Genomic DNA, 27,099 nt, shown 5'->3' with positions numbered 1-27,099 from the left:
TTAAAGCCCTATGACGCTGCAGTACACTGTCGATGTCACCCCTCGTTCGGAGCATTACTTGTCTTTGATGTTTTGCACATAAGACACTCAAAAAGAAAAGAAAAGAAAAGAGCACAGAGAATGTAAAAAAAACACAAAAAAGGGAATGTCACTTTTGACGGACAAATTATTTTTTGCCAAACTGTGTTTGTTTACAAGTAATCTCACACTCATATTATTATACGCAAATACCTGCAGTAACAGTACTTATAAAAACCAGGCAATCTGAGAATGTAATATAAATGCCAACCAAACCCAATGGATTGTTGATGGAGCGAGACGACTGTAGCACATTACTGATTGTAGCATTCAATTCTAGTATGAGTTTTGACTCCTGTTTGGAGGAAGACTAAACGTCGATCCCATTCCATTACGCACAACCCTTCTTTCTCATGTTTTCATCGTCTTATAAGTGTGTGTACTGCAGTTTTTAACAGTCCAAGCTCTGATCTGACCTTAAAGGGATAGTTCACCCAAAATATTACCTTCTTTCTATCGATTAGTCACACCGTGGAGACTTGAATTTGTGGATATTGTTTAGTTTTTGTCGCATTCCTAAGGCAATAATTTGATAACCAGCGGACCGGTAGGCAGCGGTTCAAGAAGACTCTTTGTGTCTCCTACCGGAACCGCTGCGAACCGCTGCCGGTCATCAAATTTTTGGCTTAGGAATGCGACAAAAACAAAAAAAATATTCAAGTCTCCATGGGGTGACTAAGCGGTAGGAAAAAAGTCATTTTGGGGGTGAACTATGTCTTTAATGGGGTACAGTATTATTTCACTTTAAAACACCTTCTTGGGTCATTTAACGCTACAGTATATAGGCTACTCGAGCTTTTGTGTGCAACTCACACAGTTTGCTTGATTCAATATTTAGATATTTGATACATTGAATCAAGCAACCTAATAAAACTGTCTGGGATGCACACAAAAGCCAGAGTAGATGTTAAAATGACACCGGAAGTGTTTTTTTTTAAGTGAAATGCCCCTTTAACTGGGAACCAAATGTATACCCTTAGGGGTCTGTAGCTCTGAGAGAGTGAACAAATGGAACCCAATGGTTCCATTTGTACCCTCTCGGAGTTAAATTACCACTGAGGATTCTAGATTGGGGTCGCAGGGATAACAATGGTATTAAATGGGGGGTCCGTGGCCTAATGCATATCAAACTTGGGGGGTCCTTGATATTTAAAAAAAGAGTTGTTGAGAATCACTGTTGTAAAAGGACTCACAGCTGTAGCAACTGTGACCTGATGTCATTTCTGTTCCTGCAGCATTACGTTCATGAGCCAACCATGAGTTACAAGGCCTCCTTTTTGACTGTGTGTGTAACACGCAGTCCTATGGACGGCCCTCGGGAAAAGGGCACAAAAAAGCACTTCTGTTCATACTTATACCCTACCCAGGAAAGGGGGCGTGGCTGTGGAAAGGGGGCGTGTCTGTAAAAAAAAAAGGCTACGGCCAGTGCTATATCTCTGTAACGCCACTAGATGGAGGCAGTGGGCCTGGTGGATGTCATGCACAACACACACACAGTCAAATTGGATATGTTTGGATCCAATTAATTCTTGTTATGCTACAAGTATAAACAGTTGGACGCCATGCGGTGAGTTAAAGCTGCACTACGTAACTTTCCTCCCCTATACACCGGATTTTAACCCGGTTTCCTGCGCAAGTGCTGAAATTTGTACCATTGAGCTAATAGAGCCTGCCTGCTCGCTCAGGGGATAAATTGAATCTTGACCATCAGGTCAAAATCCGTGTCAGATCCTGTGTCTAGGTGAGACATGACCTTTGACGCGATCTAAATGTCTCAATAGAAGAGCAGGGAGACTAAATTGTATAAGTTATATTGTATTAACATACTCTACCATACAGATTGGATACAATTACATTTCATTCATTAAATAAAGTTACATAGTGTCGCTTTAATGTCGCTCACACACAGGTTAGCATTAAGGTCGGGTCTATAATGCATTATAACCACATTTATAATGCATTAAAATGCGCTCATAAGGCATTATAACACTGAACAATAAATGTTTGTAATTATGCATAACAAACTTCTAACAAAGTTTATGAAGTATCATAAGTGCTGCTGGTCATAATGCATTATAGGCTCAGTGGAACAGCACATTATAACTAGCAGGTAACAGTATATAGGGTTATAACAACACTTTATAACATCGATAATGAGTGTTACAATGCCTTATAAGCGCATTATAATGCATTATAAATGCGCTTATTATGCATTATAAACCCAAATATACAGTGTCATACAGAGCTGGCTTTTGGAACTACTGGATTACTGCTTCACAGGTATAATCAGTGGTGGAAAAAGTACTCAAATTCTTTACTTAAGTAAAAGTACCAATAATGCAATATAGAAATACTCTGTTACAAGTAAAAGTCCAGAATAAAAAATGTACTTCAGTAAAAGTAAAAATTGGCATCAAAATGTACTTAAAGTACCAAAATACATAGGCTATTTGAAAATAGCAGATCTACAAGCTCCCAACGCATCGCGATGAGACACGTTGTGAGCTTGTAGATCTGCTATATTCGAATAGCCTATGTATAAAATAGGGCTTAAGTGGTTAATGTATGTTTCATAATATCATAATTTATATCAGAAAAGTAACTATTAACAAGTTTTCAAATAATTGCAGTGGAGTAAAAGTACAATATTTGCCTCTGAGATGTAGTGGAGTAGAAGTAAAAGTATTAGAAATTGGAACTACTCAAGTAAAGTACAAATACCTCAAAAAAGTACAGTACTTAAGTAAATGTACTTAGTTACTTTCCACCACTGGGTATAATCACATGTTTCACAGCCAGGTTATCTTTATCTTAGTGTTCTGTATATTTTTGAAAATTTGCAGCATGATTGAAAAAAAAAAGAGAACAAAAAATATTCTATGCAAGTGTTTTGCATGAAACCTGATTGTTTATTTTTACGGTTCTTTAGTACTTTAGTAAAATGCATATCTATTCTTTGATTCAACTTCGTCCTGTAGTGATATGCTTGATTTATACTCTACCCTGCCGTATCGTGTCGTATGACCGGGTGCCGTGCATCAAAAATAGCCGATCTACAAGCTCACGACGTGTCGGATCACCGTGGTACGGTGGCGGGAAATAGCAGATCTATAAGCTTAAAAACGCATTGCAGCGCGGCGTGTTTTGAGCTTGTGGATCTGGTCTATTGTATTCCATGTATTCCATTGTAGGATGGGACTATAAATGAAGCATTACTCTTGTGTAATACACCAGTTATTATCAGTATATTGACGCCACTGAAACAAAAGCTTTTTAAAACTCAATCAAGTCCCAAGAGAAGCAGAATGCATTCATGTGTCAAAATTATGAAACCGGTGGAAGATTTTCTACAATATTGGGTGAAATAACGAATGGAAGGAAGTTAGTGGTTGATGCACTTTTAACTCGTTATAAAAAGGAGGAAAAAAACAGGTCTTGCCCCAGGGGAAATAAAAATCATTTTTGGTTTTATGTGAGAAAGAGTGTCTTTCAAAAATAAAAAAAAAGCCCTGCATGTTTTAGTTGACTAATTAGCTATTTCCATTTGTATTTTTTTGGGGCAGAGTATGTTTTTCAAAGCGGACCAATTGAAATAATTGCTAAAGAAAAAGAAAAGACGTTGAGGTTTTTTTCCAATTTACCAAGCACAATTTTTACAAGGGTTATAATTTAACGTTTTCCTCTGTCTTATTCTGTATGCAATACAAAGCCTAACATTTAAAAAAATACTTTTAAAGAAACGCCTTAGGACCATCTGGACTTCCTCTCTTTTCATGTACGTAGAAAGAAAATAAATAATTGCACTATTTTTTGGTTTTTTGTTTTGACGGTTGCTTTGTAATGCAATAACTGCACTAAATATATCCATGTAACCACCAGACTACCACTGCGTGCTAGCGTGGCCAAACACGCCTCTTCCCTCTATTTATCAAAAAGAGATAGCTAATGTAAAAAAATAAAAAAGAAAGAAAGAAAAAGAAATCAAGACATTTCCTGCCTGATGCTGTGTATAGAATGCTTTCTATTTGAAAATAGATTCACAAGTGAAAAAATATGACTAAAGTGAAATAAACATGACATTTTATGTACTTTTAATATTGTTGGTGTCCTTTCTGTGTCTTTTGGCAGCACTCAAATATACTCAGAATACACACAGTTAGGAAATTACTTCTGCTGGTATTACTTACTTACTAGTGTTTGCTTGCAAAAGTGCAACATTTACAAATGATACAGATCATTATGTCAACCTACAGTACATAGACCTACTGTAGCTCACATTTCTCAATTATAGAAATGCATACTTAAAGGGGGTGTAGGCTAGGATTGGGATACTTTTTTGATAAACACAAATTCAATCCTACATACAGTGTTTGCATACATATTGTAGTGGTTCTCAAAGTGAGGTCCACTTTTTTACAAATACCCTTCTGGGGGTCCCTGGCACAAAACATTTTCAGATGAGGGTCCGCAGCCAAATACATATCCATTTGGGAGTCCTTGACATGAAAAAGTTTGAGAAACCACTGCTCTATATAACACTATAGCAATTATTACTGTGGGTTTATAGTTGACATTTATTTGAACGACCACATAAAGGTTATGCTTACTGCGTGAAACTCCATCATGCATCTATATAGATGGGCTTGAGTGGATTACAGCAGCTGTCACTCCATAAGAGACCTTCACACATCTATCTACGCATGTGTATAGAAGAGCATCGCAGTTCCCGCCCCTTCCGGGTTCCACTGCAAAAAACTCAATGCATTTTTCCCATTGACATTTCCAAAAATATTTATATCAATTAATTTAAGCCTAGAATCAAGCCATCCAGGGTCCTGGTGAATCATGACCATAAAACGTTTGATTCTGTGAAAAAACTTTTTTGAAAACGGCAAAACAAAGGGTATTTATTAAATATAGTATATCATATAATTAAATATAAAATAAAATAAATCACAGAAAAAAATGTTTTACGGTCATGATTCACCAGGACCCTGGATGGCTTGATTCTAGGCTTAAATTAATTGATATAAATATTTTTGGAAATGTCAATGGGAAAAATGCATTGAGTATTTCGAAGTGGAACCAGGAAGTGGGCGGGAACTGCGATGCTCTATTATGTGTACAATACATGGATTAAAGGGATAGTTCACCCCCAAAATGACTTTTTTTTCTATCAATTCCACACCCCATGAAGGCTTGAATTCATGGAGAGTTTTTAGTTTTTGTCGCATTCCTAAGCCAATAATTTGATGACCGGCGGTGGCTCCGGTAGGAGACACAAAGTGTCAACTTTGAGTCTCCTACCAAAGATATTAACATCTTTCCGCCGGTCATCAAATTATTGGCTTAGGAATGCGACAAAAACAAAAAACTCTCCATGAATTCAAGCCTTCATGGAGTGTGTAATTGATAGAACTATCTCTGGGTGAACTATCTCTTTAAAGCAAAATAAAAACTGAAATAAATCTTCTTATGCCAAGTCCTAATCTGTGATTTGTGAAACAGCATGAAAGGAGCCCCCCGCACACACTAGTGCCGTTTCATAAAAAATTGCACAATATGTAGAATGATGTTGTTTTGGTAGCCATAAAGCCAACCAGTTGAAGAAATTGCCGATTGAGGCGTTAACCTTTGCTTTTATGAAATATCCGAGAGCATTAGGGTTTTATGGAAGATGCTTCTGAACAAATCTTCACTGACCACTTCAAGTCTTTATAATAGCATATTTATAACCAACATATTTATAACCAATAACCAATATTTTTGGCACGCCACATGCTTCCAAATGACTCAATTCAGTCGTGGTGACCGAGAACTTGACGCATCTGACAGTCATCACACAACAGACGGATGCAGAAATCAATCAGGTTTTGCTCAATTCACTTACATTTATTACAAACGTTTTGTCAGAAACAATGGTTCCAATCAATCTAACCAGAATACATCTGATTCAATGAAAAATAATGTCCGTCTCTGAAAAGACAACAGTTTAAATGTTATTGTTGGTCTCTTTACACAATTTATAACTGGCAGGAAACTCTGAATAAACAAAAGGAACGAAAGAACATCTGAAAACCTATTCTAGACATATTGGCTTGTTTTTGTTTTGTTTTAATTTGACATTTGCTCACTGTCTGCAGAAGATTGCCTGAATCACAATGGGTATATGACACCTGACATTCCCCATGGGGATCAATAAAGGTTTATCTGATCTCATCTTCACTTTAACTCTACGTATATACTTAGTTGATCGGGGTATACTAGGTCTGCTAGTATGTCTTTCTAAACCAAATCTCTTTGTCGGGAAAAAAAGCGAACTACAAGCTCCTCCACAAGCGTTTTTTCATGGTGTTGGGGATCAAAGACCGCTGTGAAAAATGTACCAAAATGTGTCTCTACGGCTGTTGATGAACACCTGACATCAGTGGGAGAGGATATTGTGCGTTTTGGAAATGTTGTAGATCGGAAATTTTCTCAGAAGGGTGATTTACTGAAAGATTTTTTTAATGTTTGCCCCAGATTATGGATGACGTATTTATCATCCATTGTACGAGTAAGAACTGTGACTCATCCGTTACGAGTCATAAACGAGAATAAATTTGCTGTCAGGCAGAAACCTCATATCTCCATATTTCAACACAAAAAAATTAGTAAATTAGTGTTAAACAAAAGTAGCAAAAATAGCAGATCTACAAGCTGAAAACGCATTACATCGCACCACGTTTTGAGCTTTTGTTTTTGAATTTGAATCCTGAAAAGTAACAGTTTTGGACATGAGGTTTTCCATCCAACAGAGACGATGTACTTTCCAGATAGATTACCCTTCTTTAGAAAAGGCCAGGAAGCAGAAGAAGTGGCCTGATTGCTACATGGGACAGCAGATATGATATCCTGGTGGGTCGGCTCGGTCGTGAGTACAACAGAACAGAAACAGCAAATGTAGAGGGTGAATTCCAAACGGAGAGAAAGTTAAGACGCCGACATGGTTATATGGGAGCTCGCTCCAATCGGAACTTCTCCCTCCGCTATATAGCTCCGAGATTAAGTTCCAGGCAGCTCGGCGCCGTTTGAGCAGGACATTTTCGAATATTTTCAACTATACATGATTCTTACCCTTTTCCGCACATCGTATCCAAAAAGTAAAGGTTTCCTCACTTTCCTGCACTGCTCTCAGATGTTTTAACTTCTAGCGGGGGAAAAAAAATCAAACTGACGGGTTGAAACGTGTTTAAATGGATTAAAATGTCAGCCTGTGGCCAGTCAACTCCCGTCCGCATGCGCAGTACTGCTCTCCCCTACGATTGCATTGGGAAAACACGGCCAGAGGCTGACATTTTAAGCGATTCAAACGCTTATTTCAACCCGTCAGTTAGATTTTTCTTTGCCGCTAGAAGATAAAAGATCTGAGAGCAGTGCAGAAAACCTTTACTTTTGGATACGATGTGTGGAAAAGGGTAAGAATCATGTATAATCGAAAATATTCGAAAATGTCCTGCTCAAACGGCACCGAGCTGCGAGGGACCTCATCTCGGAGCGGTAGCGGAGGGAGACGTTCCAAATGGGGCTATATGGGAGCCAACGTGGTGAGAAGGGGGAGACCAGTACAATATCGTTGCCCTCGAGTGGGAAACCTTGTATGTCCAAAAACCGTCACAGGAAATTTAACCTGTGTTCCAATGCAGTTATTATAGTCACAAGCTCTCGTTGATACTTTACTTTTTTTTTTACACAGTTCAATATTTATAAAAACCCACAGACACAGTTAAACACTTACAACATTTTGTTTAATATAGCGAAAAGAGCCGATCTACAAACTCACAGCGCGTTGCTACTTTCTGCAGTCTAACAGTCTTGTACGATTGAAGTAGGGCTTTAAATTTACAAAAAGAAAAGGAAAAGTTGAAATATGGAGATACAAGGTTTTCTGCCCAACAGCAACAACGATAATATGAAGTGCTCTGGGGATGCAGCAGCAGGGTAACAAAGCTTTGGGGGGGGTCCTCCTCCGGGTTCAAGCGAAGATGGTCTCCTCTCGCCTCTTCTTGGTGAGGATGGTACCGGGTTTGTGCTGCGCGTCGGGGTGGTTGGTGAGCTCTGGTGGGCAGGTGGACGCCGGGCTCTCCATCATGGCCTGCTTCAGGTCGTAGAACACGGTCGCGTCCTCCTTGGTGAGGAAGGTCAGGGCCATGCCGCTCTTTCCGGCACGACCGGTACGACCGATACGATGGATGTAGTCTATAAGCAGAGGGGGTTGGGGGGGGGGGGCACAAAGGAATATTAGCTGAATAAAGAAGGCACTAGGATGATTGGACTTTTTCTTTAATATGGAACAGGGTGCAAGGCAAGAACGACAACGTTTCGTCAGGTTACATCTTTGTCAGGGAGGTCATTAACCATTTCACTGCCAATCACGTAGATCTACGCGAACCGATTTAAAGCCGCCACGTGCCAATCGCGTAGATCTACGTGAAGTGAATTTTTTTTTTTTTTTTTTCCAATTTCACCCAAAGACCAAGGAGATATGATTAGTTGAAGATCTAGACTCCTATCCACTTCCTTGTTAACTTAAAACTTAAAAATGCTGTATTTCGGCTCCTGAGTACTTTTTTTTCCAAAGAAAAACTCTGGCACTGGCTAAAAAAATATGAAAATACCTCTGGCAGTTAATGTGTTAACAGATACAGGCTACGAGTGATTTATAGACAGGTGAGATTCAGGGGCAGGCAATTCAATTACAAAGGAATATTAGTTTATAGACAGTGGCATTAACTCATTCCCTGCCTAGAACGACTAAAACGACTTCTGTCCTTTAAGCCCTGTCTGCCAAGAACGACTAAAACGACTTTTAATTTTTTTCTTTCTTCTTATTTTTTATTTTTATTTTTTAACCCAAAGACCAAGGAGATATGATTTTTTGAAGATCTAGACTCGCATCCACTTCCTTGTTAACTTAAAACTTAAATATTTTGTATCTCGAGTACTTTTTTTTTTCAATGAAAAATCTCTGGCAGTGAATAAGTTAAGAGACTGACCAATGCTCGATTTCTGGATAATCCTGTTTTGACTGATATTTTGTCAAAAAGTTCAAAATGTTCAATCAATCTGAATAACTTTCTAATAGCTAAGATTTGATTTAAGTTCCTATTTGACAACTTTTAACTATATGCAAAAAAATAAGTTGTTGGATACAAAATCAACACACAAACTGAACTTTGTTTTATTTAACCACTTAAGCCCCGTTACAATTTTTCAAAAATAGCTGATCTCCGAGCTCACTACAAGCTCGGCTATTTTCGGTGTATGACACTGGCCAACAACCAACAAGTATAAATCCGACTTTCAGAACATTCAAGGTAAATATAAAAAAAACATATTTTAAATTAAATAGAAATGACTTCTTATACTTTATACTAAACATACTGTTGTGGAAGTGGGGTGAGGTGATTCTTGATGATTTTTCAAACTATGCTAGAGGTCCAGAGCTCAGAAAAGGTGAGAAGCACTGCCTTTGACCATAAAAAAAACCCAATATGACAGAACGTTAGTGTGTTGTTGCGAGACGTCCGTACCTTCGATGTTCTTGGCCATGTCGTAGTTGAGCACCATGGAGACGTCGTGGATGTCGATACCTCGACCAGCCACGTCTGTGGCCACCAGGATGTCCTTGGCTCCCGCCTTCAGGTTGGAGAGAGCAAACTCTCTCTGCTCCTGTCCTTTGCCGCCGTGCAACGTGCAAGCATTGTACTGGGCGAAGAAAGACAAGGGTTAGGGTTAGAAATTAGACACTATTTAACTCTTTGACTGCCAGAGTATTTTCATAAAGTACTCCCCCAGTGCCAGCTATTTTCGTGTTTTTTTGTTTTGTTATTTAATTTTCATATAGTTTGTCTAGCTGCGGTTTTAGACACATACGACAGTTCCACCAGCAGAGAGCAGCAAATAGACACCTCGATCACTCACTCACTCGCTTGACCCCCCCCAAACAGACTCAAACAGTCTATACGTCAAACCGGATGCGACGTTTGCGCAGATTCTACGATGTGATACACGACGGCGATGACTGTTCGTCACCCAGACTATAGATTATAGAAGTGGAGCTCTCCGTTAGTTTTTTATACCGTGTGAAAAAACGTGTTTTTCCCTATTCCGGCCGAAAATGACCGGGGAAAAAAAATGAAAACCGGAAACGGAATCTGCGTCATGAAACCGGAACCCGGGGAGTCTGAAGGAATCAGAAAGTGAACCTGATGATGAAAAATAAACAGAATAGCGCGATCACAGATTAAACAATGAAAAAGCTAAACGCACGTCTAACGCGTCAACGGCCAACTGGACAAACTAGCAATTGACGCGTTATCGAGTCAACGGCAGTCAAAGAGGATCTCATTCACCCCAGATTCGTCTCAAACATGGGGATGAATTCATTCTACTATTATGCCACCAAAATGTGGAATGCCCTACAGCCATCAAAAAGTGTGACTCCCTACCCTACTTCAAAACCACCATAAAAGAGCACCTGTCTGCAATTTACAACTGGACCTAGACAAGTCTTCTAGCTTGCCAAAAGAAATGACCCCCCACTGTTTATCTGTAAATATACTTTTACTGTCTTTATGTGTCTTGATGAATTGGATACATAGGACCACAACTGATCCTTTTAGCATTATTGAATAACTTTACCTCTATACTTTTTGCAAACTGTTAATAAAGTATTCAATCAAAATATGTATTGCGTGTTTTCAGTATTCTGAAGATGTCCAACACAGTCAAGTTTTAAATAACTCACTCCCATCTTCTCCAGGGACTTGGCCAGCACGTCGCAACCCTTCTTCTGGTTGACGAAGATGATGATGGGAGGTTCGAAGCCACGAGAAAGAACCTCCAGCAGCTTCTTCCTGCACAGAACAAAACAAAACAAAAACACCGCTCATCAGCACTCTGTAAAAATATCACCATATGACAACAGAGCATTTAAAGTTTGTAGTCTTTTTGCTGCTCTGTTGTCGGTTAGAACTGTGACTCCCAGAATTCAGTTCAACAAAAACATGGAAGTATTGCTAAAACATGAGTAATGCAGTGTCATTAGCGCAAAGGCTCATTTGAAACACGACAAAGTTTGTATAAACGGCACGTATTAACTTTAAAATACATAAATAAATACTTTTTTTGTACATTTCTGATGCAGACACTCGCAATGAAAAATGTGTTTAGAGAAGTAGAAATGTGTGTGAAATGATTATTGAGGAAGAATTGCCGGTGAAAGATCATATCAAAAATAAGGTTTGTTTAATTGTAAAGGTACAACTATAAGCGTTTTAGTTATGTGTCTTTGTGTGTGTGCGCCTGTCTCACCTCTTCTCTCCCTCGCCCATGAGCAGGACCTTCTGCTCCACCCTCTCGTGGGGTTTTCCAGCAGAGCCGATGTAGACCACAGCAGGACGTCTCAGGTAGCTCCTGGCCAGCCTCTCCACAGCTGCAGGCATGGTGGCTGTGAACATGACCGTCTGTAAGGAAGGAGAACACGTGGTGCACAGAGTTAGGTTTAACTTAAACCCTCTAGTACTAGTGGAATGGACCCGAGCTGCAACTGTAGTTGGACCGCTTATATCCATCTACACCAGCGGTTCTCAGCCAGTGGTCCGGGGACCACCAGTGGTCCTTGAGGGGGTTCCAGGTGGTCCCCAGCTAAATGATGTCGAGTTGGTAACCAAATGAACCCTTATAGATGTTTATCTCTTGAGAGCGTAAAATGAAACCAAATGGACCCGTAAGCTGACCCATTTGGTTTCATTTTATGCTCTCAAGAGTTAAATTATTGTTAAACATCTGCATTACTTAATTAAAGAATTGTTATTTTGATCAATGTTTGCCTGTTATCTCTCCCATGGTACCAACATCAATACAGCATGTGGAATTGTGGACAAATTCTTATCCAACGATAACAAAATATTCTAAGTCTTGGGTCTGAGAGGCTAAATCTCAAACGGTGGTTCTGTGGCTCAAATGCCGAATAAATAATGGACCTTGACATGAAAAGGGTTGAAATCCACTGATCTACACCAAATATCATAGCCAACAATTGCTGATCTACAAGCTCACGATGTGTCGCAGTATTGAGACCGGTATGAGTATGTTAATACATGTTGTGGTACTGCATGAAGCTCAAAATGCACATTTATCCTCTGCCTAAACTGACTTTCTATTATTATCTCAGCAGTAGAAATTTCAGCAACCTGGATTCGAATCCTGTATTCACCTGTTTCCTAGGCTTTCCACTTCCTGTGTGTTTTCCACTTCCTGTCGATTTGATCCAATGAAATCCAATGAAACTGGTCAGATGACTAATGATATCCAATGAAATCCGACAGGAAGTGGAAAACACACAGCCTAGGCAACAGGTGAATAGCACATAAAAGTTGCAAATTGCAGCCTTAAAGGGATATTTCACTTTCAAAAAAAAATTGGGTCATTTTATCGTCTACTCAGGCTTTTGTGAGCCCCCCAGACCGTTTTTAAGTTGCTTGATTCAGTAATTAGATATTTGATATTCATTTTATCAGACACGCCCCCTTCCTATACAAACCCAGACGATAAAATGACCCAAAGTTTTTTTTTAAAGTGAAATATCCCTTTAAGTCATATCCAGCTCTGGACGAAAAAAGATTGCACAAACAAATAGTTAGTAAAACACACTTGTCTGTATTTGTGTTTTCCGGACCCAAAGTTCATGATCATTTTCTCGGGGTCCTCCGCCTCGTCGGTGTCCGGCTTCTGATTGGTGACGGGGATGTACTCCAGGATCTTCTGCACGTCGGGCTCAAAGCCCATGTCTATCATGCGGTCGGCCTCGTCCAGCACCACGTAGGTACAGCGGCCCAGCACCAGGTATCGGTTCTCCAGCACGTCTATGAGACGACCGGGGGTGGCGATCACAATCTGGTGTCACACAGAGAGAGAAGGGTTGTCACAATCATGAAATGTCATTTGAAGATTAATTGTCACACAAATAATTGCGATTAACGATTTAATTGTGTTGTTGGCTTTGAGCATTTGTTTGTGTTCCTATTTTGTTACTACATATTTATATGTCTTAGAGCTTCCCAGTAACATGCATTTTTTGTATAGTGTCATTGCACTTTTTAATACAAATATGAACAATGAAATGATATGTGCACCAGTTCACTGGCACACTATATCAGTGTGTCGGTCAGTATTGGGTAATTTTCCACTACACCCATATTGATTGGTTGATTGAGGACACTCCCATGTAAAGAGCACACCTTTGTCCCAGTCCCTATATAAGTGATGTATGCACCCATTCCCTGTTAAACCCTGAGGAAGACTGTATTTGTCGAAACGTTGGTTTCATTTCATTCGAATTAAACTTTCTGCATCGTGGCTAAGAGCTGTGCGGCCTCATCCTTGTCAACATTATTATCTGCCGTGGCCAGCACCTCATCAACACAGGTGTGCGCTCCTTACTCTGTGTTTTCCTGGCTTTGAGCATTGGAACATATAAACACAAATTTCTGTAACTTTAAATAACTGACATATTTAATAGTTTCAAAATGATAAAAAGATATATTGGAAATAGCACATCTTAGTAGCTCACAAAAATCATCCAAAAAGTTTTGGACGATTATAAAAAATAATTGGATTATCATTCATACAGTCACTGTTCATGTGTTTAAACTAGGGCTGTCAGATGGGCTCTGAAGATTCAATTATGATTATTTGCATGCTTCGAATAGGAATATGTGCTACAATTAGAGGTCAGATTTGCATTATTACAGTATTATTTCTTTAAACAGAGACCAGGTCCAAAACAGACCCATGGATAATCAGACTAGGCCTAGAAAGAAACAAGAAATCCTGGCGTCTAGGTCTCTCACCTCGCAACCCATCCTGAGACGGAAGCCCTGGTCCTCCCTGGAGATTCCTCCTATCACCGCCACGGTGCGGATGCCCAGAGGTTTACCAAACTTAATGGTCTCCTCCTCGATCTGCTGGGCCAGCTCACGAGTAGGAGCCAGGATGACTGCATAGGGACCCTGGTCCGAGTCTTCAATCCTGCACCCACAGATAAACAACAACATTAAGGATCACAATTAGTTGTACTAGTTGTATTGTATTAGTAGTTCTCAAACCGTTTCATGTCAAGGACCCCCAAAATTATATGCATTTGGCTGCTGACCCCCATCGTGCCAGGGACTCCCAGAAGCAAAGATTTGAGTAAAAAATATATATATATATATTCAAATTTTCAAGATTTTTCTAAAATAGCAGATCTACATCTGCTATTTTTGAATAGCCAATTAAATACTGTATGGTTAAAGCGGTTAAAATGATTGTGACACTATATTAAAGGTTTAATGACATTCACTTTTACACCACATTCAAAGTCTTTGTCCTGGTCCTTCAAAAGTGTACAAAAAGTTTTAAGTGAAAATTCCATTCCAGTGATCAATGACAGGTGTTTTTCTCTCACATTTCTAAAGCCTTTTCAACTGCAATGAAAAAATAAATCTTTGCCTGCGGGTGTCGCTGGTGAGGGATTTTGCCTGTCAATCATCGCCTCTGCTCCGCCCCCCCCAAAGGAAAGGATAGGGGAGGGGAGGGGCGAGGAGGAGAGTGGGCGGGATTATTCGACTGTGACCTCACTGTCGAAGGGCCAAGCTCAGATTACTTTTCAGCCTAATTATTCAGAAAACCCCAGACCACAGAAAATCCACTGAATGTTCTAAGTTCAGGTTTTTTGGGTGTAATTGAGGTCATAAAACCCCAAATAAAACATTGAAAATAAAAAAAGTGAAAATGAATGTCATGATACCTTTAAGACATTTTGCTGGGGACCCCCTGGTACACCCTAAAGGACCCCTATGTTGAAGGTTTTCACATATGACATGCCCAAAATAGGGAAGCCCAGGTTGAAAGTGATTGAGAAGAATATAAAAGACACGCCACAGAATAGCGTACATTAGCCCAGGTCGGCGTCACTGTACCTGTCAGTCTTTGGCAGGGTGGTGATCCATACCAACAGAGGAATGAGGAAAGCAGCTGTTTTACCGCTACCCGTCTCAGCCACACCGATGATGTCACGGTTCTGTAAGCCAATGGGGATAGCCTGTCTCTGGATAGGCGTGGGATCCTGGATAAAAAAACAACAACGCAAGTGAGTTATTAATTCAATCACCCCCCAAAACGCAGTAAACCTTTACATTGACCAAGGACACTTCACTACCCGAGACCCCGGCAGCTCATCTGCCAGCTTCAAAAAGTACAGTGCCTGGTTAATATATTAACACATTGACTGCCAATCGCGTAGATCTACGCGAACCGGTGTTTTTTTTCTTTTTCTCGAAATGAACAAAAAGTGAACTTTCTGAAATTTTTGATCCACTTCCGTTTCCGGTAGCACCACCGGAAACGGAATTATTCGGGTTCCGTTTTTTTCGATCGTATCCGCTTCCTGTCTGGGATCCTGTCTAAAAGTTGATTATCTCGGTTGTTGTTTTTCTCCTCGCTGATCACTGTTTAGCGTTCACCGCTGTATCTTCAAGATGGCGGATCGGATTTAGAAACGGTTTTCGCTGGCCGTTTCACACAGATCCCCTGTGTGTTTAGAACCAAATGAACGCGCACTTTTAACTTATTTAGCGAGGTCTGTGGCGACATGAAAAAAACAAAAAAACAACAATAAAACGCTGGCACTGGTGAGTACATTATGATATTAACCTCTGGCGTGGAATGTGTTAAAGTGACAGCGAGCTGTCAATGAGGAGCAGAGATGAGATAAAGTTAAAGGAGCTTGTTTCCAGAATCTGGCAACACGAGTTGCCAGGTTCTGGAAAGAAACAAGCATCCAGTGTTAAATCGTTCGCCATTAACGGCAGGCTCGCAGGAATTTTCAGCGCATGTTTGACTATCATGAGACTCTACAATGAATCGTAGTAGAGAAAAAAATAACATTGCATCGGTTATAATAGACGAACTTCACTAACCCTCGCGCTCCCATTATAACAACGGAGGGTGTTTAAAAAATGACGACAGGGGAATATATGGAAAAAAAGAACGCCACTTTTTACGTCGCTAGGTGAGTAACGAGACATGAAAGATAACACTTAATTTGTCCGGAATTCTCCTTTAAGACAAACAAATGCACTTGGAACATTGGAATAACATCCCAGACTAGACCTGCTTGTGGAACAACCCTGGTTTTGTAGCAGTGTTCATTTTGACAGCACATTTTGATGTACCGGTAGTCTTTTGAATAAAATTACATTAAGTTCCAGTGACTATATGGAAACATTTAGTTCCATTGACTAATTCCATTGACTAAATCATATTTTAGTCATCTGAAATGTTTCAGTTGACTAACTATCGTAAGATTTTTGTCAACTAAATCTACAGTTGATGTAGTCGACAAACATTTAATTTGGCGGGCCTTGATGGCGTCGTAACGCCTGATTTGTACTTATAGCTGTGTGCCGAAAATCTACAAGCTCACAACGTGTCTGCTGTCTGTGACGCGTTGTGAGCTTGTAGATCGGCTATTTTCAAATGGCCGAAATGTATATATAGGGCTGAAGTGGTTAATGTATGTTTTTTTATTCTAGTCCAGTTTTTATTTCTTGATGTAATTGTCAGTAGTCATAGTTTTAGTCATCATAGCTTCGTTTTTAGTTTTAGTCAGTGAACAAAAGGTAGTCGACGGAAAAAAAATCGTCATAGTTTTAGTCTTTGTTTTGTTTTCTTTTCTTTCCCTCTGTTGAGGTTCCTTCAATGTGAAGGCCTGTACGTTTTCGTTTCCCTTTCCCCCTATAGCACATATCATGAACCGAATACCACTGAATTTGTTATTAACACATTGAGTGCCAAAAACGGTCCGGACCGTTTTTGAGAAGCCATGCATTGTGTGCCAAAAACGGTTATGACCGTTTTTGGGGAAAAGAATAAAAAAACTTTTTTTTTTTTTTTTTTTTTTTTTTTCTTCACAGCACCGGGAGATATCATTTGTTGAAGATTTAGACTCCAATCCACTTCCTGGTTAACTTATGACTTCAAAAGCCTGTATCTCGGCTCCTGTGTACTTTTTTTCTAAAATATGTATTTTTGACTATTTTCGACTATTTTCAACTGGCTGCAACTATGGAGCGGATTACCTAATGTTTTTAATTTTTTCCCCCCGATTGTACGAGACCTCTATGTGTGTAATGAGGGGATCACCTTAAGGACGGTGATCACTGAAAATATGTTGTGACTACTTGAAAAAGGTTCAAAAATTGTTCAAAATCCAGGCACCGACTGTACCCTGTTTTAAAAAAGCCCTGGCACTCAATGTGTTAATGTGCAGAAAAACCAATAAAACAAAGTTTAAAATGAAATAGTTTTAGTCGACTAAATTAAAAGTGTTTCAGTAGGAAGGCCCACCTTGTAGCCACACTTGTCGATGACCTCCAGGATGTGGTCGGGCAGTGAGTACTCCTTCCAGTTCCTGATGGGGTTGGGGATCTTGCCTCCCTTGGTGGTGATGCTGTAGTCCTCCCTGAAGATACGCCAGTCCCTGTCCGTCATCTCGTCCAGCTTCTTCTGGGACCAGTGCCTGTCGTCCCAGCGCTGCTTGGCCTCCTTCTTACGCACCTTCTTCAGCCTCACCCTGTGGGGCACAGAAGAGGAGGGCAGGGGGGTCAGATCATACGTAATATGATTATAACATGATTATTTTCAGTAACTCTCACCAGTTTGATAAGCATTAGGCCATTTGATAATTTTTTTCTTTGTTGTTTTTATCTCTGGGCCCCAATCTACACAGTAAAATCCTGTAATGTTAATTTAACTCTTGAGTTACAGACTCAATAGGGTCCATTTGGACCCCTGGTGGTCCCCGGACCAGACTATGAGAACCAGGTGGTTATTTTCATAAACAATGCATCTGTTTGATTAGTTTCTATTATTGGATTAACTTATTAGAACTTGACCACAAAACTAAAGTACAAAATGATGATTTACTTTTCATTTTATGGAACAAAAAGCATTCACATTTTGGTGAATTTGTAAAAAAAAAAGCACATATTGCTCATGTGTTCACTGAGGTTATAAATAAATGCATGATGAAAATTAAGAAAACGATCTAATTAATACTAAATAAACTAAAATGTATTCTGCAGATAGATGATGTGATTAACACATTGAGTGCCAAAAACGGTCCGGACCGTTTTTGAGAAGCCATGCCAAAAGAATATATATACCGTAAATTTCGGACTATAAGCCGCGACTTTTTTCCCATTTTTCGACCCTGCGGCTTATATAACGGTGCGGCTTATCTATGGATTTTTACAGCTAACGGCCACTAGGGGACCTCCAAAATCTATGGATTTTACACCCGCGGCTTATAGTCCAGTGCGGCTTATATATGTTCCAAACATTCAATTTAGCTGCTGCGGCTTATAGTCAGGTGCGGCTTATAGTGCGAAAATTACGGTATATATATCTCCTGGTTCCTTCACAGCACCAGGAGATATCATTTTTCGAAGATTTAGACTCCAATCCACTTCCTGGTTAACTTATGACTTCAAAAGCCTGTATCTCGGCTCCAGTGTACTTTTTCTTTTTATTATGTATTTTTGACTATTTTCGACTATTTTCAACTGGCTGCAACTATGGAACGGATTACCGAATGTTTTTAAAAAAAATCCCCCGATTGTACGAGACCTCTATGTGTGTAATGAGGGGATCACCGTGAGGACGGTGATCACTGAAAATATTTTGTGACTACTTGAAAAAGGTTAAAAAATGGTTAAAAATCCAGGCACTGACTGTACCCTGTTTTTAAAAAACCCTGGCACTCAATGTGTTAAGCGGTTGGACGGCGAGCATCACTCACTCTTCCTGCTCCTTCTCCTCCAGCGTACGTCTCTTCTCCATCAGGTCGCCGTAGAAACGGGACTGCTCCCTCTTCTGCTGCTTGAGGTCGATGCCGGCGATGAACCCTCGGCCGTACAGCTGCACCGAGTGCTTCTCTTTGTAACTGAGACAATAGACAGAGACACAATTTAACTACTAAATGTTCTGTTGACTCACAAAGGGTTGTCAGTCACCATCATTACATTTTAGTTGACGGTTAACTGTCACACAAATAACTACAATTAGTGATGTCATTATGTTTTTGGCATTGAACAAGATCAGAGAATTATTTACGGTATGTAAAAAATTATCTTAAAATAATTGCGATCAGGAGATTATGTAATAATTGTGGCGGGCGTAAATAAAACAGTCAATGTTCTGTCGACTCACATGGGGTTGTAGTCGATGGACGTATCTTCTGAAGCGTCCCACTCGAAGACAAACTTCCTGTCGTTCAGGTGACGTGTTCGCCTGCGTTTCTTCATGCCGCCCAGGTAGCGCTCCTGAAATGATCATTCGTTTTGAGACACAAACATCACATCGAGCTGTATACGGTACAAGTTGATTCAGGTGTCAAAAAATACATGGCCAGTGCGATCGGAGGTACTGCTATTTTTGAAAAATCGTGAACATTTGTGAAAATCTTTGAATATATATATAATTTTTTAAAGCGAACTTTTTTAACTCAAATCTTTGCTTCAAAATATTTGCTTCAAAATATTTTGAGATGGGGGTCCGCGGCCAAATGCATATAATTTTGGGGGCCCTTGACATGAAAAGGTTTAAGAACCACTGATATTATAGTAATTATAGTTTTTAAAAAGGTTGGAGTTACGAATGTTTGCTTTAAAAAATATATATTAAAAGATTTGCACACATTTTCATGATTTAAAAAAAAATAGCAGATATACAAGCTCATAGCGCGGCACTCGGTGCTGCACTATGAGGTTGTACAGTATATCTGCTATTTTTTGAATAGCCCAAAGAAATCTAAACATAACACAGATGTGTCTTAATGGATTAATGAATAAAATGTTATTTCAACTAAGTGTGTTATTGCAATATAACTAGTACATCTGCAGTGAAAATGATGTGCTCTGTACAAAAAAAGCCAATCATAAAAACAGCATCATCTCCTTCTCCATACCAACCTTGATGGCCACGAGTTCTTTGCTCTTATCCTTCTCCTCTCTGATCTTCTGTCGTCCGTCATCTTCTTCATTTCCGTTGTTCTCTTGTGCTCTCTCCATCCGCTCTCTCCGCTCTCGTCTGTCCCTCTCCTGGGGGTCCTCTGTGTCACACACATTATCACACTGTCAGCCTACAATTATACCACAGCTAGGGTTGTTAAAGGTAGGGTAAGTGATTTTCTTCCTTTTTTTGGTTAAAGGTAAAGTACTATATTCTGATAGTAATCATTGCTACAGAGCATTTGTTCGGTCACAGGGGTCTCTCCAGCTCTTTAGTAAGCACAATATAGTACATTTTCAGGTAGGTGACAACATTTAAGCCAATCAGGAGAGAGCACCGAAAATGCATTTTCTGTTTAATAAAGAGCTGGAGAGACATGGAGACTCATTTTACTGAACAAACACTCTATAGCAATGAGTACTATTAGAATATAGAGCTATTTAACACTTATTTTAACCAAAGTAAATCACTTACCCTACCTTTAAGTATCGATTAGTTCTTAGCGATTAGTTAAGTTATATTATGTTTATTTTATTTGACATGGATATCACAATTTCATTGGACTAAAGTTCAACACCTGTCCACAGGAGGCTTTTCTAATTAAAATAACTCCTCTAAAAAACAAATATTTTTTTTGCAATAAATCGAAATAATCTTGAAGCACACTTTTTAATTATATCAACACAAAAAATTTTTTATAATCTTTTTTATAATCAACTAAATCGATTAATCTGATTAACCACTTAAGCCCTATTTTATACTTTGTACAGCTGCGGTGAATATACCAAAAATAGCAGATCTACAAACTCAACCACAACCCTGAGATTGTAGATTTGATCATTTAGTTCGAGGATCTGTTTCACCCCTATAGCCACAGCTGAACAAGCCACCGGATGGCGCTCACACACACGCACTTCTATAAGCCCAGCTGACGCACCCATCATTTTTCTTCCAGTTTCCTGGAACATCCTTCTCTTCTTCCTCTCTTCTTCAATGAACCTCTTCCTCTCCTCCGTCTGCTGTTCCCTCCGTTTCAGAGCCTCAGCCTCTCTCTCTGCCTTGGACAGGAACTTGGGCTGAAGAGGACAGAACAGAGCTTTTGTTTTTTTTCTGAATGTTTTTTGGTTTGCCATTTAGAAACAGTTGTACCTAGGCTTGTCACTATTTCACTATCTGCTATTTCCACTTTTTCTTAAAGGTATGGTAAGTGATATTTTGAGGTAATTTATATGTTTTTGTTAAAAATGTAAAGTACTATATTCTGATAGTAATCATTGCTACAGAGCGTTTGTTCGGTCACAGGGGTCTCTCCAGCTCTTTAGTAAACAGAATATAATACATTTTCAGGCAGGTGACAACATTTAAGCCAATCAGGAGAGAGCACTGAAAATGCCTTTTCTGTTTAATAAAGAGCTGGAGAGACATGGAGACTCATTTTACTGAACAAACACTCTATAACAATGAGTACTATCAGAATATAGAGCTATTTAACATTTATTTTAACAAAAGTAAGTTGTATTTGTCATATATGCCATTTGCAACTTTTGTTTACAAAGCCTAAAAGCCAAACTGAAATATATTTTTTATTCATAATGTTCCAATGTTCAATGACAGAAACGCAATCGTTAACCGCAATTATTTGAGCAACAATTAATCGTCAAATAACATTTCCTAATCGTGACAGCCCTACCTGATACTTTTATCACCTACATTGAGGTACAAAGTGAGCTGAGGCAATACCATCTGATGAGGTGAAACCGATTGGTCAGAGAGAATCATCACTAGTGAAAACAATGCAGACTGCTGATTGGTCAGAGAGAATCATCACTAGTGTCACTGCCAAATTGGCCAAATATGACCTAAGAAATAGGCAAACATTGTGAAAATAGACGATCTACAAGCTCACTTGGCTATTTTCACAATATTATCTGTGGAACATAATTAAACTAAATGTAATGCCTACAATGCCAAGTGCTTGTCAAGGTGGGGGGTCCCCAGTTCAAATATTATTTTAGGGGGTCGTGGCCTGAACAGTTTGGGAACCCTTGAATAGGGTGACGTTGAGAGCCTCTCCTCTCCTCTCATCTCACCTTGGCCTCTGCCTCCTCCTCTGCCTTCTTCTTCGCGAGAAGCTCTTCCAAAGACAGCGGCTGGAACTGGAACAAAACCAAACAGAAGACCACACAAGACTCAAAATATCATCTGAAGTAACAAGTTAAGGATTATTAAGATGAGACCTTTATTGATCCCGCGAGGAGAATTCCAAAGTAGTACAGTTGTTAAAAATACAAGAAAAAGGTACTGTATTTACAGCATGATGGAAAGACATCACAGTCAAAGCAACACCAACAGTAAGTTGGCCAAAAAAACAATATACTATATATCGTCTCCTTCGGGTGGAAACCTCATATGTCCAAAACTGTTACTTTTCAGCATTCAAATATAGCAAAAGTAGCAGATCTACAAGCTCAAAACGCATCGCTTCGTGCCACGTTTCGAGCTTGTGGATCAGCTACTTTCGATGCTTTTGTGTGACGCTGTAGTAGTATGATAAAGTAGGGCGTTAATTTACGAGAAAAAAAAACACAGAAAGTTTGAATATGGAGATAGGTTTCTGCCCGACAGCAACGTTATATAAATAATACGATATGCAACATGCAATACACAATTTAGTTGAAGCCCAAATCCTACCTTCTCTTTCTTCTTCTTCTCCTCTTCATCCTCCTCTCCCTTTATGTCCTTCTCTCGCTTTATCCTGTCCTTTGATCTAGGTGATGTGCTTCTGTAAAACCAAGGGACAGTTTGTATTCAACAGGTTAAATGTAAAAACAACAACACCCTTAACAGTGTTCCAAACAATTCAATGAATGGCTCCGTTCACAGACTTCCCATCCCACTAGTACAGTCTACGTCAGTGGTTCTCAAAGTGGAGTCCGGGGACCCCCAGGGGTCCTGCGAGCTTGTACATCTGCTATTTTTGAACAGTTTTGAATATTTTTTTTTTACAAAAATCTTCTCATCTGGGGATCCCTGGCACAAGACATTTTCAGATGGGGGTCTGCGGCCAAATATATATACATTTTGGGGTCCTTGGCATTAACTACAGTTACTACACCCTTAACAGATACAAACGATTCAATTCAACTCTGTTGAAACACTTTCCATCCCACTAGCTCTCCACCAAACAGAGTACTACAGACTGGCAGTCGAATGAAGTCGGGAGATCAGTCGGATGGAAGGTGTGAAAAAAAGTTGCTGAATGCATCTGAGAGCCGACACAGACAGATGGCTACTATGGCGCTAAAAATAGCCTATGGCTTGATGTCTTTTTCAACAACAAGCCCACTGCTATCCGACGGTCGAAAGTGAGCTTGTTCGATCGGCTTTTGACGCTTCCCTACAACCCGACACGACAGTGTACCCACCGCCCATTCAACAGCAGATTTTCGGCAACAGGCGCTTTCCAACACTTACCACCGACGTTGGTGCGGTGGAGAGCTACCTTAATACGGTCTACGTACCTCGACTTCCTGCCGCGATCACGCCGATGGCCGCCATCCTTATCTCTACGGCCCCGATCTCTGTCCTTGTCCCGCTCACGATCCTTGTTGTCTCTGTTGTCACGCCGATCTCTGCCAGGATGAAAGGAACAAAATGGAATTCTCTACTGTTACTGTTTAACAAATGTATTTTTTGTGTGTAAGCTACCCAGAACACAATAAGATGACCCGCACACCGTCTACACTTGCACAATAAGGACAACTTTATAATTTAGGCAAAGTTTAGATCTTCTTCGGGCATTGGCCTGAAGAAGGTCTATAAACTGAAACGTTAAACGTTGCCTAAATGAAGTTGTCCTCATTGTGTAGACGGTGTGCGGGTCATTTTATTGTATTCTAGACGTCTGATCCCTGCCTACGCACCCGTCTCTGAGCTGATCAGGTGTGCTTAAGACCTTTTTTTGTGTAAGCTACCCACAAATTGTAGACACATAAAAATAAACAAAATAAAAACAAATATCAAAAGTACATAAAGTGTGTGTAATAAAGACAGTTTCTCAGTGTTGTTCAAATAAAGACATATTAATTAGCAGCAGATATCAAATATGCATCAAATGTATGTGAATGGGAGATCTACAGTCATATATTCCATACAGGAAGTGATACTGTAGTACCTATGTTATTATATCGTCGCTGTCAGGCGGAAACCTTGTACCTCCATTTTTCAACTTTTAATGGTTTCTCATAAATTAATGCCCTCCTTCATCATACAAGAGTGTCGCACAAAAGTAGTGAAAATAACAGATCCACAAGCTTGTAGAACAGCTATTTTCACTATTATATATATTTTTTATTTAATAATAAAAAAGGAATGTTTTGGACATACAAGGTTTCCACCCGATAACGATATGAAAATGTATTCACAGTATGTAAGAACAAACTAAACTCTTATTAAATGGTGTGTAATTGTGTATAGTATGTATGAGGTACCTGTCAAGAGATTTGGAGCGGCGCTCACGCGATCGATGGCGCTTCCGTTCTATTCGTTCTCGTGAGCGACTGCGTTTCCTCTCTCTGTCCTTAGTGTCCTTGTTCACCGAAGTTTCGGCCGGGGCATCCTTCTTGTCAGCGGCGGTATCACCTGCCATCTGTTAAACACACACACACACACACACACACACACACACACACACACACACACACACACACACACACACACACACACACACACACACACACACACACACACACACACACACACAGCGAGACTTTTTGAGTTTTATTTAGTCCATCCTGTCAAATCCTCCTACTCCTCTCAGCAACAGGGTTCTGAAAGTGGGGTCCAAGGACCCCTAGGAGTCCTTGACAGGGTTCCCAGCAAAATGAGGAACAGTTTACTTTCACAGGCTAGAAGTTGGCCCAAAGACATAATGCAGGGGTCTTCAACAGGGGCTCCTCAGAGTTAGTACGGGGGGGGGCAAATCTAACAGGTACAAGTACAAACCAGGTACATGTTTTCTATGTATTGAGGGTTTAAGTGAAAATACATTAACATGAATCCAACACAACACTACACAATGACAGAGCTGTCAAACAATTCTATGAAGCCATCTATGAAATCTATTAAAAAAAAGTTGAATCTGCAACAAGAATGTGTTATACAACATAGGGGGTCCCTGCTTCATCTTTCTCTCTCAGCTAAGGGGTCCTTGGTCTGAAAAACGTTGAAGACTCCTGACATAAAGTATAAGAATGACTACCGGACCCAATGTCTATTCATATGAGGTATTGGGGTCATTGACATGAAAATGTTTTGAGAACCACTACAGCCCAAATCAACTTAAAACAAAACAAGTAAGCTGGCTAGCGTTTATGTTATACAATACAACAACAATAATAATCTGACATACATGACTCTTCAAGGAGGGGAGGACTAACTTTACAATATTAGTAAATAGTTAGCCTTGGATCAAGACTATCTATCATAGATGTATTTTATTGATTTTTACATTTGCATATCATAGATACGAAAGTAAAAGTCCAGACACTGGATACAATACAATCTATGATAGTCTTGATCCAAGGCTAGTAAATAGTAAAAGGTTTACAGAAGACATAAGGATTTGTTACACACACTATTGATCACATCAGAACAATGGGATTCACTTTGAAAAAATCAGTGAATCTTCAGGTTTGATATGTTGTGATGTGAGATGTGTTCACCTTAACATAATCGGACTTACTTGGCAAACATGTTTAGAAAAAGTAACTGGTAATATGAGGAATAATTAACGTTAATTAATCATGCCATACAGTAGTGCCTGGTTTATTGAGAAAAGTTTAGATAACAGGCTCTCTCAACTAAGAGCCTGCAACAAAACGTCAACACGGTGAAGTTAGCTAACGCTAGCTTAGCATCAACAACAATAGCTATAATGGCTATAATTTCCTATAAACCACATTAAGCTGAATTTAACATTGGTGCTAATCTCTCTAGTATTGCTGAGAGTTTAACGTTGTGGGCATGTCTGCATTTTAAATACTATGAATGCTATTGCTAACCTTTATCACTTATTTTAAATCCCAAACTTGCGATTCCGCTTCGTTTTCATGGAGACGCCATATTTCTTTCCCCGCATGCGTTGTGATCATATGATACGTGGGAATTGTAGTTCATAGAGGTCGGTTCAGACTGGAGTCGTAATAGAGGTTAAACTACATCTCCCAGAAGGCATGCAGCTTTTTTCTCAGGACCCTCATTGTTTGGGTGCACAGGCACCTAAATGCCTGTCCGAAATCACATTCTGAACTATACAGCATTCCAGGTTCCAAACGTGTGCTTTTTAAATTGCGTTCAGTGTGTGTGTGTGTGTGTGTGTGTGTGTGTGTGTGTGTGTGTGTGTGTGTGTGTGTGTGCGTGCGTGCGTGCGTGCGTGCGTGCGTGTGTGTGTGTGTGTGTGAGAATGTGTGTGTGTGTGTGTGTGTGTGTGTGTGTGTGTGCGTGCGTGCGTGCGTGCGTGTGTGTGTGTGTGTATTGGACCCCATTAGCAAGGAAGCTTCCTTGTGCATTAGGCTTAATCACGAATAATTAAATGAAGAAAGAAATGCATTTATACATGATTTATTTCAAACATGACATTGAAAATTAAAAATTAATTAGCAGATCTACAAGCTCACATCATGTCCTCCATCGCTATACAGATATATCGCTATACAGATCATTTTCACTATTTTTTGCATGTAACAGTGTTGTACAACATGTAAAAGAAGCCTTCATGGTTAATCAAACTATTTGATTTAGTCATTGTAAAAAAAATCTGTTAAAACTTTTTCATGTCGATTGTCAATAAAGATAGAAAAGAAAAGAAAACGTGCTTCTCGATTATCTATATATATATATATATATTATTATTATTACTATATA

General features: G+C 39.6%; 1 protein-coding gene across 1 annotated transcript; it reads right to left on the bottom strand.

Annotated features, from left to right (window-relative positions):
- Nucleotides 1–5,796: 5,796 nt before the first annotated feature.
- Nucleotides 5,797–26,371, bottom strand: LOC308096205 (putative ATP-dependent RNA helicase DDX23). Its single transcript, XM_080443539.1, has 17 exons — nt 26,238–26,371; nt 24,666–24,823; nt 23,697–23,807; nt 22,867–22,957; nt 22,266–22,331; nt 21,113–21,251; nt 20,136–20,275; nt 19,375–19,487; nt 18,965–19,108; nt 17,512–17,737; nt 15,084–15,229; nt 13,974–14,151; nt 12,775–13,017; nt 11,434–11,585; nt 10,868–10,976; nt 9,651–9,825; nt 5,797–8,316 (listed from the first exon to the last, which is right to left on the bottom strand). The coding sequence occupies exons 2-17, from the start codon at nt 24,821–24,823 to the stop codon at nt 8,093–8,095; spliced, it is 2,415 nt and encodes an 804-aa protein (XP_080299665.1). The 5' UTR covers nt 26,238–26,371; the 3' UTR covers nt 5,797–8,092.
- Between the last annotated feature and the right edge of the window lie 728 nt (nt 26,372–27,099).

Source organism: Gymnoscopelus braueri (assembly GCF_963280865.1).
Source record: "Gymnoscopelus braueri genome assembly, chromosome: 12".
Lineage (NCBI taxonomy): Eukaryota > Metazoa > Chordata > Actinopteri > Myctophiformes > Myctophidae > Gymnoscopelus > Gymnoscopelus braueri.
This window is presented reverse-complemented; position numbering and strand designations above follow the sequence as displayed.